The 15,854-nt window shown below is 40.4% G+C and overlaps 2 protein-coding genes across 4 annotated transcripts; one reads left to right on the top strand and one right to left on the bottom strand.

The window, feature by feature from the left end:
- The first annotated feature begins 3,944 nt into the window (after window positions 1-3,944).
- On the top strand, window positions 3,945-10,190 carry LOC106096608 (uncharacterized). Its single transcript, XM_019356803.2, has 14 exons — window positions 3,945-4,302; window positions 4,659-4,872; window positions 4,981-5,235; window positions 5,582-5,683; window positions 5,796-6,055; window positions 6,155-6,352; window positions 6,445-6,531; window positions 6,693-6,791; window positions 6,992-7,021; window positions 8,036-8,160; window positions 8,282-8,410; window positions 8,646-8,786; window positions 9,063-9,180; window positions 9,558-10,190. The coding sequence occupies exons 4-14, from the start codon at window positions 5,655-5,657 to the stop codon at window positions 9,773-9,775; spliced, it is 1,434 nt and encodes a 477-aa protein (XP_019212348.2). The 5' UTR covers window positions 3,945-4,302; window positions 4,659-4,872; window positions 4,981-5,235; window positions 5,582-5,654; the 3' UTR covers window positions 9,776-10,190.
- Window positions 9,869-15,166, bottom strand: LOC102078796 (uncharacterized). Of its 3 annotated transcripts, XM_019356805.2 has the most exons (6): window positions 14,896-15,157; window positions 14,459-14,606; window positions 13,107-13,243; window positions 12,891-12,994; window positions 12,431-12,695; window positions 9,869-10,629 (listed from the first exon to the last, which is right to left on the bottom strand). In XM_019356805.2, the coding sequence occupies exons 3-6, from the start codon at window positions 13,146-13,148 to the stop codon at window positions 10,420-10,422; spliced, it is 621 nt and encodes a 206-aa protein (XP_019212350.1). In that variant the 5' UTR covers window positions 13,149-13,243; window positions 14,459-14,606; window positions 14,896-15,157; the 3' UTR covers window positions 9,869-10,419. The 3 variants fall into 3 exon arrangements, 2 of the variants coding, with proteins under 2 accessions (XP_019212350.1, XP_025763400.1); XR_003220281.1 differs by lacking the exon at window positions 13,107-13,243 and having other exon boundaries at window positions 14,896-15,159; XM_025907615.1 differs by lacking the exons at window positions 12,891-12,994; window positions 13,107-13,243 and having other exon boundaries at window positions 14,896-15,166.
- Window positions 15,167-15,854: the final 688 nt, after the last annotated feature.

Genomic DNA, 15,854 nt, shown 5'->3' with positions numbered 1-15,854 from the left:
GAGTGCTCGTCGCTTCCTGTACCCCGAGTATGAGGGCTCTTACTGGGTTTTCTGTTCTTTTACCTACAATGTAGCCTGCTCTGGATCAGTTTAGGTGTGGAGGAGAGAGGCGATGTCACGCGGGGTTAAACCTGACGTTTCCTCATTAACACCCAAATCCTTCTTCGTAGCACAGGCCTGTGAACCCAGCATTCATGTTTTACTGCTCAGCATCACTTTGCATGCAGCATGCTGTGCACTGAAATGTGCTTTGGCTACATCTTCACTCATGAACATAAACTTTAAAGAGGGGCAGACATTCAAGCAGCAATGAAGGAGGAGAAATCATCATAAGCACATAATCGCCCACACATCCAACCAAACAATATCACACACACAGTGTCAGCCAGTCAAAGAGTCAAGAACCAATCAAACAGGATGCAAACACACACTCACCTGCCTGTCTCATCTCATCCCCCACAGAGGGATCTCCCACTTTAGCAGAGGAAGGAAGAATTCAGAGTCCATATTGGAAGAGAAAAAAAGCCTGCGACGCCATCACGGTGCTACCTGCAGACGGTCAGCGGCTCTAAGTGAACAGCTGACAGGCGGTCCAACAGCAACCAATACAGCAAACAGACAGCTGGGAAATTGTCTCTGTAATATAACTGCCTCACGCCTCTTATAGTTTAGAGTCGGCCGTATCAAACTCACTTTGGATGTTTTTCAGCGTGTGTGGGAGCAGAGACTGTCCAGAGAGTCGGCAAAGAAGCTCAAACCTCCACGACTTCCATTACTGAGGCTGCAACAGCTGCACGGAGGCACTTAAACCTGAAAACGTCTGATTTACATTCGATCTTCAGTGCATGAGGTCTCATTTTAATGTCACTTTAATGGCTTTATAGCATCTTAATAGAGCTTTTGCTGCAGAATGCCAAGTGTCACATCGAGACGTGCTCATAATAGAAAAAGACAGAAAGACACGGGGGTTATTTCTGGGTGCTGACAGACGTGCCAGAGTGTGTGACATGATCAAAACAGCAAAAGGCTGCGAGTGACAAGTGTTTGATGAAGTCACACATGCAGGGAGGCACAGAGCACGTTCGCCGTCCTGGAACGTGCTCTCGCTTTTCATGTTCATGTGGTGTATGCAGGTTATACTTATACAGTTATACACAGCACACATATATTTATTTTCATACAAGTTCAATCAAATGGTTAAACGTTTAAATGTAACAATGGAAAGTTCTTTTTAAAGCCAATATATTGGGAAAAAATATATTGGCTTGTGCAGAAGCTCCATCAGGTTCTAACTGCTGTGACCTGCTGACCCCCCAGGTGACCAGCAACGACCACGGCCACAGAGGTCGTTGCTGGTCACCTATGACCTTGGATCAGTCGCCAGCTCCTCCAGTCCACATGTGGAAGCATCCTTGGGCAAGAAACTGTATGTGTGTGTAAAGAAGAGTTTTAGTAGAAAGTGCTTTAAGAAACCAGAAATCATTTCAGAAAATTAATTAATTGTGTTTTTATATGCAAACTGAACTAAAGTCAGAAATTAATCAAGCATAACATTCAACCTCGAAAACTCATTTTTCTGTTCGTGTAAATAACTGTAATTTGGCATCTTAATCAAATAATACTATTAATGTGTTTTAATTTTTTCAGCTTTTTCTGTAAAACTGAAAATTTAAATATTCATGGATAAAAACCATAATTATATTTTTGCATGAATAATGTAATTTTGATTGGATTAACATTCAAATATTATTTTACCAGTGCTGTTAATTTAGGGCAGCTGTGGCACAAACCTCAAACTACATGTTGGTCCAGCAGAACCAGTGTGACCCACTCTGCACTGACAACGCTGATTCATCAGCTCCACATAAGATGGACACCTTTGGAAATATTCACTTACTGCTGGTACTGGTATTATTCATCTCTGGCTCTCTTCCACAGCATGTATTCATCCCCTCACCTCCAACCGGTCACGGCAGAAGGCTGCTTGCAGGATCCTGGTTCTGCTGGAGGTTTCCTGTTAAAAGGAATTTTTCCTTCTTGCTGTTACCAAGTTCTTGTTCATAGGGGTTGTAGCATCTTTACTTACAATATAATGCACCTTGAGATGACTGTTTGATTATAAATAAAACTGAATATTGCCTAAAGAAGAATAAGTCCAAAAAATCTCTAATAATGATGAATTACTTTAAGACACACACACACACACACACACACACTAAATCTGTCTGAAATAAAATACATTGGGGAGGCTAGCCCAAAGTCTTGGAGCTTCACAAAAGCGTTTTAGTCATTAGCTACCTGGAGCGGCCATGTTGCTAACTACATTAAATCAGCGCCACATTCATGTATATGCTGCCACAATGCGGAGACAATACACGCATTCATGGGAAGTAGGCTGGGTTGCATGTGAGCAGCTTTAAAGCTGTTATTCACTTTAATCAGAACCTTTCACCTTTCTTGTCATTGTCAAACTAAGCTCCTCCAAATGTTCTTATTCCTCTGGGAAGGTTCCTGTGGTGGAAGCACACCTTTGGGGAAAATGGAAAGAGACAGAATGAGAGACTTGCAGAGGTGGAGAGAGACTCAAGAGACTTGCAGGAACCTGCGAGCCCGAGCAGAGAGAGACAGATGGAGAAAGAAAGTGATGCGAGCTTTGTTGTGTGGCCAGACGGATGCACACGGAGGCTGGGGACCTGACAAAATAGCAATCAGACTCCAGGTGACAGAAAATAAGGACACAAACAAACAAAGCACACAAGTCCAGGAGCACCCACACACACACACAAACTATTTTCCAGCTGTGGAAAGCCCATTTGAAGCCCACCTCCCACATCTGCGTCTTTTCTTCTATTGTCTCAATAAATGCAACATTATAGTGTCATTATGAAATCTGTCACTAAGCCGGTATCCCCACGGGCTGACCAATAGGGAGGCAGACTGAGAATAGTGAAGGGCTTACTATAGAAACAGACGGGCTGACACGTTCCCCCGGGAAACAAACCTGTGACACGATGGAAATAGCACTCAGACAGGGGGCGACGGGCTGTTTGGACTAGAGATGGCACGATACCACTTTTTTATGTCCGATACCGATATCATAAATTTGGATCTCTGCCGATACCGATATGAATCCGATATAGTGTGTTTTTTAATCAATAAAACATTTTTTTTAATATCTTGCTGCATTTTGTATAAGTTCATACTCAAGTTTAAATAAACAACAACACTAAAGCTATTCTGTTATACCTGTATGTAAAAACTACACTGCAGCCAAAGTATTTCATAGTTCAGCAACACTGATCAATCTAATAAACTTAAACCTGCTCCATCCTCCCTATTCTGGTATTTTAAAGAGTATTTAGCAGAAATATTAAGCAACCTAACTAATAGGGTTGCAAACTCCCAGCAAAGAAAAAAAATAGGGAACCACCCCCCCACCCTCCACCTCATGATGCTTAATTGACGTAATCAACTTTAATTTGTACTTTAAAAGTACTATAGCTTACTGGGTATATTGGACTTAACAGTTACTATATACAGTAATGGACTTCTATACATTTTACATCAGATTAAAACTTTGGGTGTAAGATTCAGATAATTATTTATTAAAAGCTAGACATTTTAAATGAGAATAAGAAAGAAAAGTATGTCTTTGTGCCCCCTTTTCCCTGTTCATGCCCTATCGGCCCCCCGGGCTACACTTTGCTAGATCCGCCCCTGCACAGTTACCAGCCGTCAGCTACGTAGAAAAGGATCCTGGTGTAGAAAGTAATATTAAATACATTCTAACAACAGCTTATCAAGCTTAAACGTGCTGCTGTTGTTCAGCCGCTGGTTTCCTCTTTCTGGTGCAAAGTGGGCCAAAAACAAAGAAGAGAGACGGACTCGCGACAGAAAAGCCGATCAGCTGATCATTGATCAGTTTCATGATTGAAGTAGCAGCAGGAGCGAGAGAGGCAGTCGCTCCATATATCGGTTGTTAAGCGTCTCCCACGCAGACGGCGGCAGTATGCAGCTCGAAATAAAGTTAAGGCACCGACAAATGTAAAACACGCGAATAACGTTACAGGTGTATCAATGCTTGTGAAGGGCATGGCTGCAGGAGACAAGCCCGTTTCTGAGTTACTCAGAGAAGTTGCTAACCGCTTAGATTGTACGTCTTCACCTCAGTCTGAGTGTTGCAGCAGCGTACTGGAGATGAAGCGGTCCGTGGTCCAAGTTCTCATCAAAACAGCACAGTGTTAACGTTAACAAATGCTAACGCTATCACAGCTAGCTCCACTCCACCAAACGCTGTTCAGGGTAACGATGTTATTACTGCTTTGTTATTCTGTCTGTCTGCCAAAAATTAGCTTTTTAATCAGTTCAGTCACAGATTTTTTATACTGTTTTTATCATAGCAAAGAATCAATAAATTAGGTAAGAGAAGATAATCGTCTTCTGGGTTAATGTCTGTCACTATTTACATTGTTGTAGGTAATAGTTAATCATGACTGTTTTAAAGTGTCTTCTCTGCTAATACGGAAGTCAAGTAATCTAAAGAAAGCAATTTTAGTTCAATGTAGTGATTTTGTAAGCGGGTAAAATGCTTGCAAATTAAGTAGCAATTAATCTAAGCTTTTAGAATTTTTTTTAATATTGTTTTTCCCTTTTTAAAGCTGAAGTCGCAAGACTGTTTGCCCCTTACAGAGCGAGGCCTTCCTCAGCGCCACTTTCATCTCTGACCCCGCAATCTTCCAAGAAAGCATGCTGCTCCATTTACACACACACCTTCTTCTGTTTACATGACCATGTCAGACACAGTGCCAGCTAAAGCAGTCAAATTTGACCTATCAGCAGCTGGACTTGGAGAGAAATGGATTTCATTCCAAGGTGATGCTACATGTCATTTGTTAATATTTCAAGATTTAGTTTAACTACCTTTTTACTCTTATATGTACCATTTTTGTTGTAATGTACAGTAAGTAATGTGTTTTACAGGAAGGGATGATGACCCAGAAGTGGTCAAGGCGAAGATTGAGGATACCTTCCCTCAGCTAAAAGACACAGGAGGGTTTGAACCGCTGAGAATCTCGGGTACAACACGAAGCCGTAACCTGCGCACAATCCCAAGCCCAGACACTGGATATACAGTGCGATATCTCCGCAGTCCATTGAGTGGAATTGGACAAGCTTTGATCTATATAAGGCCACTGCAGAAAAGTATTGATCTGGAAGACGTGAGTAATGACTAGGGTCAGAATATGTTATTTGCATGTATTAATAAACTAGTTCAAATGGCTAGCGAAGCTCAACTATGTGTCAAATCAGTTTAGCTGTCAGCTGGTTAGAAACATGACTGCATATGAGTAATAATGGTTCTGAATGTGTATGTAAGCAACTGTTAGAAAAGGTTTAGAAGGAGATATGTCATTTTGTGTTTACAATTTGTTTCTGCTGCTCACATGTTGACAAATGCAATTGCAGAACTGTCAAAATATTTTTTATCACAGCATGCACCAATTGTGTGTGTGTGTGTGTATATATATATATATATATATATATGTATATTTTTATTTTTTTCTCCATATTGTCTGTAAAGCCTGACAACCCTCCAGCAACAAGGACCCCCCACAAAATGCCTGAATTGTGACATTAACATTCCTTTAAATAAAATGAAAAACCACATCACTAAATGCACAAGGTAGGGAACATCTTTGATTTTCTGTATATTTTAGTATACAGTGTGGAAACTAAGTAAGTCCACTTTATATATTGGTGATGGATGTTGAAACCTCTGCCAGTCCCTCTCACAGTTCATTGAGTGGTGCTGAACCTCAGTCTGTTACTGAAAGTCAGGCTAGGCAGACTCGTAGTGCAACAGCAAGGTCAGAGGTCCCATCCTGTAGCAACAGTGATGCCTGGAATCTGTCCTGCGGGGTAGAGGAACCAGATGGTATCATCTTGGACTCCACCATAAATTCAGCAAGAGCAGAGCAATCGTCAGGTGATATGGTAGTGCAGGAAAATGCATCTCATCAAGATGACGAAAAGTCACTTCTAGGGGAAAAACCAGGTAGTGACAGGAATTAAGTTAGGAACATACCAGACAAATGGCAAAAATTACATATATTTTATTTCTTTTGATTGATCCATACAAATGTGTACCTTTCAGAGTGGAAATGTGAACAAGATGCAACCAGAGCAGCCTGGCTCTACAAGTCCGAGTTACTTTCAAAGTATGAGACCAGAAAGGCAGTAGTCCTGCAAATGGACTTGCGGGAAAGTATTGTGGGTCAACAGAGGTCACTTATCTCCCTCTACAAAGCCCCAAAGGTAGAGTGGGCGGGGCCTGTCAGCTGCAAACTGGAAGGTATTGTTTCTGTATTGGGAAAACAATAGAAATCCAGGGACTGACTAATCCGAAACTTCACAAGTTTTGTTTTTTTTCTTCTTCCTTTTTAGGGGATGTTGCTGTTGGAGAAGGGGTGAAGAGATTCTTCTTCTCAAAGGCAGTTTCTCTAGTACAGTCTGGTTTGCATTTGAATTTTGATATGTATGTTATATTTAGACTGGGCACATGTATAGTGGATTAAATAAGAGAATATTTCATCATGTAAAGAAAATGTGTTTGTTATGTAAATGAGTTAATTGTGTTAAAATTACTGCCTGGATTTCTCATACGCAACATAACCTAGCTGTACTCTTTTCAGGGAACACAGATCTTACAAGACTGTTTGACGGTGAGCCAGAACACTTGACTCCATCCACTTCTCAGACCTTGCTTGAGAGTGACATGTTTTTGGTGGCAGGTAAGAAAATTATGTACAGAAATAAGACGAAGAGTAATTTAAAATAATACATGTGCAGCACTAAAGGAAATGGCATTACTTGTGTTACATTATCCTAACTAACCATAAAGATGAAAAATAGATTGAATACAGTTACAAAACTGTTTGTTTTTACCCCCGTGCAATGTTAGGCTAAGTGAATTTATTATGTTTGATCTTAGGAAGAATAATGGGACATTCATTCATTCATGGTTAGGGATGGGTATCGTTTAGGTTTTATCCGATACCGGTGCCAAACCGGTACTTTTGAAACGGTGCCGGTGCTTAAACGGTGCTCAAGCCGGTGCTTAAAGAATGGAGAACACAAAATTGGTCCAAAAACCTCTCATGTTCAGCTGTTTTTTTTGTAAAAAGATAACAATGTTAGCCTTTTCTGCAGCTATAGGGCATATATGGTCTCACTCTTGGCTGGAAGCAGTGCTTAAACAATGGAAAAAAACACAAACTTTGTCCAAAAATCTCTCATGTTTAACTGTTTTCCACTTTTTCTTTGGTCATTTTAGCCTTTTTGGCCAGGGTGAAGGGAGTATCTGCCATCAAACAAGAAGACAGCCGCATGTAACTACGACGGTGTTTGCTAGTTCACCTTACATGCATTAATGTAATAATGTGGTTAGCCTACTCAACGTTAATTACACACGAACAACATGAAGCTACTCACGCAGAGAAGAACGGCTGCTGCTGCCATCATCATCCTCATCATTTCTGCTACGCTGGCAGGGCTAGGGGCCAGGACTCTACTCTTTTGGGGGGATGTTGCTAACTCCGGGTCCGCTAACAGGCACCACACCCGCAGTAGATGTGCACGGTGTGAGGTCTCGCAGCAAGCTATCAAACACGGCAAATTTCTCGGCTTTAAAAAGCAACGCTATGCGTCGCCAGGTGTTTCATCAGATTCGAGGTGTTACCTCCTTTGACAGTATCACAGTATCAGCTTAAAGCACTTGTTGCAGGCTGCTGAGTTTGCATCTTTTGCTGTGAAGTACAGCCAGACTTTGATCGCTTCGCCTTGGGCATTTTTAACCTGTAGCTCTGCTCTAAAAGAACGTACGTACCTGGCCCCGCCTACTATCCTCGGAAACGTAAAATGATTGGCTAGAATTGGCTCAGGAAAAAAAAAACACTGAAATGTGCGCTGCTTTTCGGTCTGGTTACTACCGTTTATGTCAGATGGCACCGGACACTGGTACCCATCCCTATTCATGGTGGACCGTGTGTGTCTGGTATAAGTCCTGCAATCATCCATGTCCTTTTTGGGGGCTCACCTGAAACAGCTACAGTTCAGAATGAGGATTGCCCTGATATTGATATCCGCAGCACTATTCAGCTGGTTTGCATTTTTGTACCATTATTTTAAAGAATTACTATTTCACTAAATATTGAATTTAGAGACAAGATTGAATAGCCATCAGTACCTACTACTGACTACTAATTTTTTTTCTCTGTCCTAGCTTGATGGCACTGCTGAATTAACAGAACTGGAACGAAGAAATGTTCTCGAGCTAGCCCTGGCTTGGGACCTGCCAGGTGTCACACAAACCAATAGAAAGTGGCTGTATGAACGTCTGCTATTCCACGCTGTGAGTACTGATTTACTGTCTCCAATAAATTTACATTTTAAATAGAAAAGCACATCAAACCTTCGGATGTGAATAAGTACATTTTTCATATACAATTTTAAAAAAAAAAATCTCTTTGGAGGCCATTTGAAATGCTTTTACCAGCACAGTGGATGTTCTTTAAGTATTTAACATTTAAAGTGTGTCTCAATTTACGGACTCCAACTTCAGTTTTGGTTTGGTCTCACCGTTGTAGGTCATAACACGAACAAGTCGTCAAGTCAAGCAGCTGAGGAAAGGGCTTAAGGAGACCATGGTATGGCCGCTTCTGGCAGAAAGATCAGACATCATTCCTCTTTTCTTACCAAGGGAATCAGAGACGGCTCCCTGTTGTGAGGTAAAGTCAGGTCACATCTTTTAACATCTGAATAGTAAAGGTATTTGGTTAATTTATGAAGGATGCACATTAATTGTTGACACAAAACATCAATATACTATTTTGTATGCTTGGGCTAGTCGAACAGCTGGGTTACATTTAATAAAAAATACACCTAATGTTGCTGACGCTCTTAAGACTACAAGATAAGTAAAGCTATAACAATGACAAATTCAGCTAATTTTATCTAGTAGCATTTAAGAGAAACATTTATCCAAGGTGAACTGTTTTATACAGTCTATTCTAGAAAGGATAGTGTGGCCTGCCACAGAAGATGAAGCTGAGGAGGAAGAGGAATGCTCTCTTGAGGATAAATGCAGAGTGGCAGGTTACCTTCGGTCCTTCATTGAAAATGGTAAGTCTGCTGCTATCGGTATTTTGCTATTGGTTTTCTCTGATTATACTTTGGTAAATTACATACAGTCCAGTGATCTCGGGTCATTAACAAAGTACACCATAGTATAATTTTGTTTTGTTATTTGCTCCATACTGCCTCCATGCAATACATAAAAAAAACAGAGCGGTGGCATTATCAGTTGCACTATAATTGTATGTAGACTACTTTTAGCTTTGTTACCATAAAAATATCTATAACAGCTACAACAGCAATTTGAGTGGGGCAAAAATGTCTGGTGCTCTGTAAGTGTTCATCTTTTATGGTATTTCTCCATAAAAAATTCAAAATAATGAATATAGGATGTCATTATAGCTCAAAACAATGTTCCGTTGCAGCGTCTTGTGCACAACGAAAAGCCCTCATCAAGTTTTGGACAGGATGGGAAGTCTTGCCGAGAGAAATGACTGTGGAAGTGGTCAACAGCAGTCTCCCAAAGTTTTCCACCTGTTTTGAAGTTCTACGTCTTCCTGCACACTACTGTACCTATGAGTCATTTCTGATGGACATTGAGGTGTGTCTCAACTGTACTGACTCAGGTTTTGGTCTGGTTTAGGATTGATTCCATAACCACATGGTAAGATAAGACAATTTTTTCTTTCTTGCATTAGATTACTGTATTCAGTGTTCAAAGAAAGTGACAATTTACTGAGTTCTAGTTCCTTTAATACACTTTAAAGTGAAAAATGCACAGTACAGGTGAGCATTTCTGGCTTTTTTTTTTTTTTTTTTTAATATAAACTGACAAAAAGTTCAGAAAACAAAATCAGTCGTTCACTGTACATTATAAATTACACAGTATGTTTTGTTTATACTCGCTACTGGTACAAAAAAAATTTTGTAGGAAAAATTATTTGCATTAAGATGTTACACTACTGTTCTGTGTGCATTTTATTAAATCTGCTCAGAGTTGATATGTACTGTACATCCAAGAAATGAACATCATTAAAGTGACAGCTGTGTAAAAAAAACCCCAAAAACTGTTTTATAGCCACTCACTGTTTTGTTTTGTTGAAAATGAAATTGGTTATGCTGTTTTGAGTCAGTATTAGCTACAAAGCCATAGATGTAGAAACATAAAAAAAATCCTCCTGACATAGAAACTGATTAAATGTGATAGCGTCTTTCTACAAGTGATTTTGAAGTATGGTTATGCAAGAAATAGGATGTGAACATATTGCACCTGCTTACTTTGAAGAGTTAAGGTGTGTTATCAAACATAAGTTTGAGTGACTGAACAGTTTCACAGTAGGCATCCAAAGCTTGACTGAGTGAAACGTTGTTGTTTGGTAGCTCAGCAGGGTCTCGTTCATTCAGTGCACGTGGGAGCTGAATCTCAGGAATGGTGATCTCATTTGATGGGCGGTGATTATGTGGTCCTGTCCAGTCCACACCATAATCCTCATCAACCTGAAAGACCATGCACATGTCTTAAATCTAACCTGAAGTGGTGTTTCCTGCAGCTGTTCCTAGATGGACTTATTGAGTCTGTCTACGTGAGTTTCTTAGGCATTGGCGACCAACTAATTATTCATTCACCCATTCTAGGTCAGGATTGGTTCTCTTCAGGTATAACAAATTTAACTTTCTTTAAGGTATTGCCATCTATACCTGACAGATGGGATTAAAGGAAAGAATGGCTTGGGAGACATTTATAATTACAGGAGAAATATTTGGTACACCATCTTGAATAGGGCTGGGCCATATTATACCGTTCACGGTAATACCGGTACAATGTTATATCGCGTTAGAATATGGGTAAAACGCGCATGCGCAGTGCCTTTGTTTTCATACCCACATGGCCGATGTTGAGTGAAACGGATGAACCAGAATTGGTTTGTAAAAATGCTGCAACTTCAGTGATGTGGAACTGGTTTGGTGTTTGTCCGTCAGATACACAACAAAGCACAGTTTTTTGTAGAACATGCAAGCGGGCCGTCGTTATTGCCGTATTTGTCGGACTAAGGTGCTCGTAAATCTGGGAGTAATCTGGGTCCTAAACTCCGTCTACTTGAGGTCCCAAAGTCAAACAAACACAGAGCATCACTGAGAGTTAAAAACTGTCTAAATTCTTTCATCCTTAATAAAACGATCAGCATTGCTGCTTTACCAGGTGTAACAATTAAGTATAACATCCAGGCATCCATGAAAACAGAATTTATTACATTTAACGGAGTTAGAAGTTAGCAGGAAGTTAGCTCGCTAGCTTCCACCTAAGCATGACATAGCATGTTCTGACTGAGAGATTTCTGAAAAAATTCAAACGTACAGCTCTGCTATCACTTCCAACATAAATGAAGACAGAAAACTAAACAGCAGTGACGTTTGTAGGGTTACTGAAGTTGGGCTAGCTGCTATATAATGATGTGCTACGTGATCGCTAGCAACACAGCTATGTTAGCAGCATAAACAGTGAAGCTGGAGGATGAACGATAACTTTTTTCCACTCGATAAAAGTTAATGTGAAGGTTCCCGATGGTTAGAGACAAATGCAATCGCATGGCAGGATGCTGTAAATGGACCAAACTTCAGTCAGGAGAACAACTGAGATAATCCATCCACAATACGAAGTTAGTCATTAATATACTGCAACAACATGGGAATAGAGCAGCTGTGAGAGAATACAGCATTAATGAATCAATGGTACAGAAGTGGAGGAAGCAAGAAGAATGAGTTGAATAAAGTTTGATTTATCTGACTGCTTTGTTTCGCTTAATGTGCCTTATAATCCCGTGCACCTTATGGTCTGAAAAATACATATTTGGCTTTTTTATTTGGCACACTGCAGTTTCATGTTGCAAAGCACCTCTTTTTAACTTCAGTGGATATTATACATGGTTATGCTCAGGATATGTCAGCCCATTTCTACTGGAAATGCCTTTTGGTTAAACTTTCACCAAGGAATTTACATTTGCACTGTTAAACTTTTATGTAGCTTTAATACATATAAAAAAAAAAAACAGCTGCTTGTTTAAGTGAAAATAAATGGATGGGGGTTTTTTTGCGCTAGTAAAGTTGTGGAGTTATATTTTGTCTTGCATCAATTATATCGTCAGTTATATCGTTATCGCAAGTTTTCAAATCTATATCGTGATAAATATTTTTGGCCATATCGCCCTGCTCTATCTTGAACAGTAGAAATAAACTCATCTCCACCACAAATAGCAGAGTTTTACATACAAGAACAAATACGAATCAAATAGTCATGTACCTGTGACAAATCTTGTCCCTCCTTTCTGTGCAGCAACCAGAGTTGCAGGGGTGAATGGTTGTTTGCTGTTCTGAGTCCGTGCTGATTCCATGCTTCCTGGAATGACTGAAGATGATGTTGAATGTGATGCAAAAAGCATCTGTGCAGTGCAAACAAGTCCATTTCTTCACCAGGGTTGAGCAGTCCTTGAATCTCCAGCTGGGTGAAGATTGTGTAGAAAAGGTCAAGGACGTTTTCATATACATCCCTCAACAGGCGCTCAATGCTATAAGACACAGTGAGGCAAATTGTTCATTTATGGTTTTTCAGGTATTTCAACGTCAACAGCCTTCTAAGTCAATTATTAGTGTAGTGTTAATGTGCTGTGAAACCAGTCAATTATGCTCGGAAACCATTTGTTTTATTACAATTGCATGTGTGAAAAAAATGTAAGACAGGCCATCAATTTACTTGTCCTTACCGCTGGTTGTGAACACTTCTGCCTGTAATGTGAGAGTTTCTGTTCTCCCCCATTGTCCGCACCATGAAATGTGCAACCTTCACATTTCCCCCCCTTTGTCTGACCTGGAAAAAAAGTAGAGAAGTTTCATCCGAGTCAGTGAGAGTAACAATCTGAATATAACTACTGTCCAATACAGAGTTTTTTGGCATACTGTATTTGGTAAACACCTCTTACCGGACGGTATGCCATATTGTCTGATTGCTGACAAGAAACCATCAAAAACTGTTGTAGCTTTGTTGTTGGTGGCAGCTTTAAGGTAGACAATTAACCTAGAAAAACCATCTATCCCACCATGGACAACAAATGTCCATCTGACAAGGCAGAATTAAAAAGAACAAAAACATTGTCATGTCCCCAGTTACATTTTTACAGAAGAATACTACCTTTACAGGAAAATGTAAGACCAATGTTTAAATATGTAAAGCCTTAGACATGACTATAGCTCATCCTGTAAATTGCCTTGTATGACAGTACATTTAAGATGACATTTACAAACTCGAGGCTTCATTTTACAATTTTATACATGCATCCTGTTACTTAAATGGAGTAGGGAAAAGTGATCAAAGTCAAAGTCAGTTTTATTTGTCAATTCTCTTCAGATGTACTTGCCATACAAAGGAATTGAAATTACGTTGCACAACATTTAGGTACATACAGGATGTAACAAGACAGGACCTACACATAACATATAATAAAGTGTTCCACAGTGCGCCCTGTGTGTACTTGTCTACTTGACGTAGTCCCAGGTTGTGGTTGGTAAGTGTTTTTGTTTTAATGCAGCATAAGACTGTAGCAGCAGTAATAGTAATATAAATAATGCTAAAGAAAATACTAAAAATATATAGCAGCAGGTGTGTGCAGTTGTAATGTAGAGGTAGTCATTTCCAGTCAGGAATGTGGAGAGTGTTTCCTTGTTGTGGAGTGTGTGTGTGTGTGTGTGTGTGTGTGTGTGGGGGGGGGGGGGGGGGGGTCCAGTCTGTCTTCCTATACTCCTGCCAGTCTGGTGGTTCTGCTGGCTGGGAGCCGGGAGGGGAGAGAGTTCAGCAGTCTCACAGCCTGGTGGATGAAGCTGTTGGTGAGCCTGGTAGTGCGGGAGCGGAGACTTCTGTATCTTTTTCCGGAGGGCAGGAGGCTGAACAGACAGTGCGCGGGGTGGGTTGCATCGTTGACAATTGTGATGGCTTTGCGGGTAAGGCGGGTGGTGTAGATGTCTTGCAGGGAGGGGAGTGGTACACCAACTATCCTCTCAGCTGTTCTCACAATGCGCTGTAGAGCTTTTCTGTTATAGTCAGTGCAGCTACCGCCCCACACAGTGATGCAGCTGGAAAGGATGCTTTCAATGGTTCCTCTGTAGAATGTGGTCAGGATGGGTGGTGGAGCACTTGCCCGCTTGAGTTTGCGCAGGAAGTAGAGGCGCTGTTGTGCTTTCTTGGCCAGTGATGCTGTGTTGGTGGTCCAGGAGAGGTCCTCACTGATGTGCACCCCCAGGAACTTGGTGCTGCTCACCCTCTGATGCAAGTACTGACCGAATTAGTTTATGATTTCCATCGATATGCCAAAGGTGACTTGGTGCTGGTACACTGTACTGACGACGCCTTGCAGTCTGAATAGATAACCGTCGCATCACGACCCCTTCTGGATTGACTCGTCTCATTGAATCCATCAGTCGAAATCCTGATTAACAAACAGATCATGTCTTAGTACTACCAACTACAAAAAGACTATTGTAAACACTGTAATGCATATGGGACAGATCTTCATTGCTTCAGGTAAGTATCCAGGTGCTGTACAGATTTACTGAGGAGAGAGAATCGTGTACAAACTGGTTCAAAAAGGAACATAACTGCATAACAGTGATGAGAACATGCCTAGTCATTTTTGATGGAAACATTAAAATATCACATCATGGCCACACTGACACATGCTTTCCTGGTGTTTGGATATTCAAACAATATCAGCTTACTTTGAATGTATATGCCTCTGGATCGTAGATGTCCCATCATCATTCTGCAGCCGGCATTTGGGTGATGACGCTGAATGTCCAGCACTTTTGCATCCAAGTCTTCATCTCCAATAGAAGAGTACCTATCAGACTTTCTGCACATAATTTTTTTTTTTTTAGTTTAACAGCAAATCTCAACACAAAGTTTTCCAATTAATAATAAAAGAACTAAGGACGTAAATGTATTCTTGTTTTAGCTTTACTGAAGACACCAGCGAAAGTATGATATTTACAACGCTGCTGAAATAGACAAAACCATTTCAATAAACCCACTACTAGGGCTGTTCGATATAACGATATATATCGGATGACGATAGAAAAACGTCTATCGTTTCATTTTACGCTATCGTTTGTTTCGTGGTGTCGCAAAATAAACTGTTTACAGCAATATTTTTTCATTATTTTGATGGTCACTGTAGTGGCTATATGAATTTCTTAAAGTTCTCTCTTTCTCTTATATTTAATATAACCACACTACAGACGGGCAAGCGCTTGTTTTTATGCCTTGTCGTTAGCAACAACGACGGTAAAACCACCTCGTGTCCGCTTGTTTATGTTCCACATAAACCTTTCACAATAAAGCTCAAGATCCTGTTGAGACTTTTCAAAATAAACTGAATCACGTGAAAGATGCAGAGTATTTACGGATGAGAAGCAAAAAAGAGCCGCCAGGTGCTAAAAAATAAACCTTAGACTCAAACGTTAGAACAGGCTTTTTCCCGCAGCACGCTGTGTAATAAATACTCACAAAGAAAACAGCAGCCGTTACAACTTATGTCTAAAAATGTAGCGTTTCATGCATCAGTTAAAACACTCGACTCCAGGTACACGATGCCCAGCTGGAAACACTTCCCGCAAGTCGAGCTGCCCGAGATTCACAGAATTTACAGAAAATGTTACATTTTGTGATTTATATCGTT

The sequence above is a fragment of the Oreochromis niloticus genome, linkage group LG5 (genome assembly GCF_001858045.2).
Source record: "Oreochromis niloticus isolate F11D_XX linkage group LG5, O_niloticus_UMD_NMBU, whole genome shotgun sequence".
In the NCBI taxonomy this organism is placed as follows: domain Eukaryota; kingdom Metazoa; phylum Chordata; class Actinopteri; order Cichliformes; family Cichlidae; genus Oreochromis; species Oreochromis niloticus.
The sequence above is the reverse complement of the archived record's forward strand: the minus strand, read 5'-3'. Positions and strand labels throughout refer to the sequence as shown.

Bases quoted from the DNA above. Each gene is read 5' to 3' on its own strand.
- LOC106096608 (XM_019356803.2), top strand. From the start codon at position 5,655: ATGAAAAACCACATCACTAAATGCACAAG. The intron at 6,532-6,692 runs ATATGTATGTTA...TACTCTTTTCAG, and splicing joins TGGTTTGCATTTGAATTTTG to GGAACACAGATCTTACAAGA. The intron at 8,411-8,645 runs GTGAGTACTGAT...TCACCGTTGTAG, and splicing joins AACGTCTGCTATTCCACGCT to GTCATAACACGAACAAGTCG.
- LOC102078796 (XM_025907615.1), bottom strand. From the start codon at position 15,037: ATGTGCAGAAAGTCTGATAGGTACTCTTCTATTGGAGATGAAGACTTG. The intron at 14,607-14,895 runs GTAAGCTGATAT...TTTGTTAATCAG, and splicing joins CAGAGGCATATACATTCAAA to GATTTCGACTGATGGATTCA. The intron at 10,630-12,430 runs GTACATGACTAT...ATGGTCTTTCAG, and splicing joins AGGGACAAGATTTGTCACAG to GTTGATGAGGATTATGGTGT.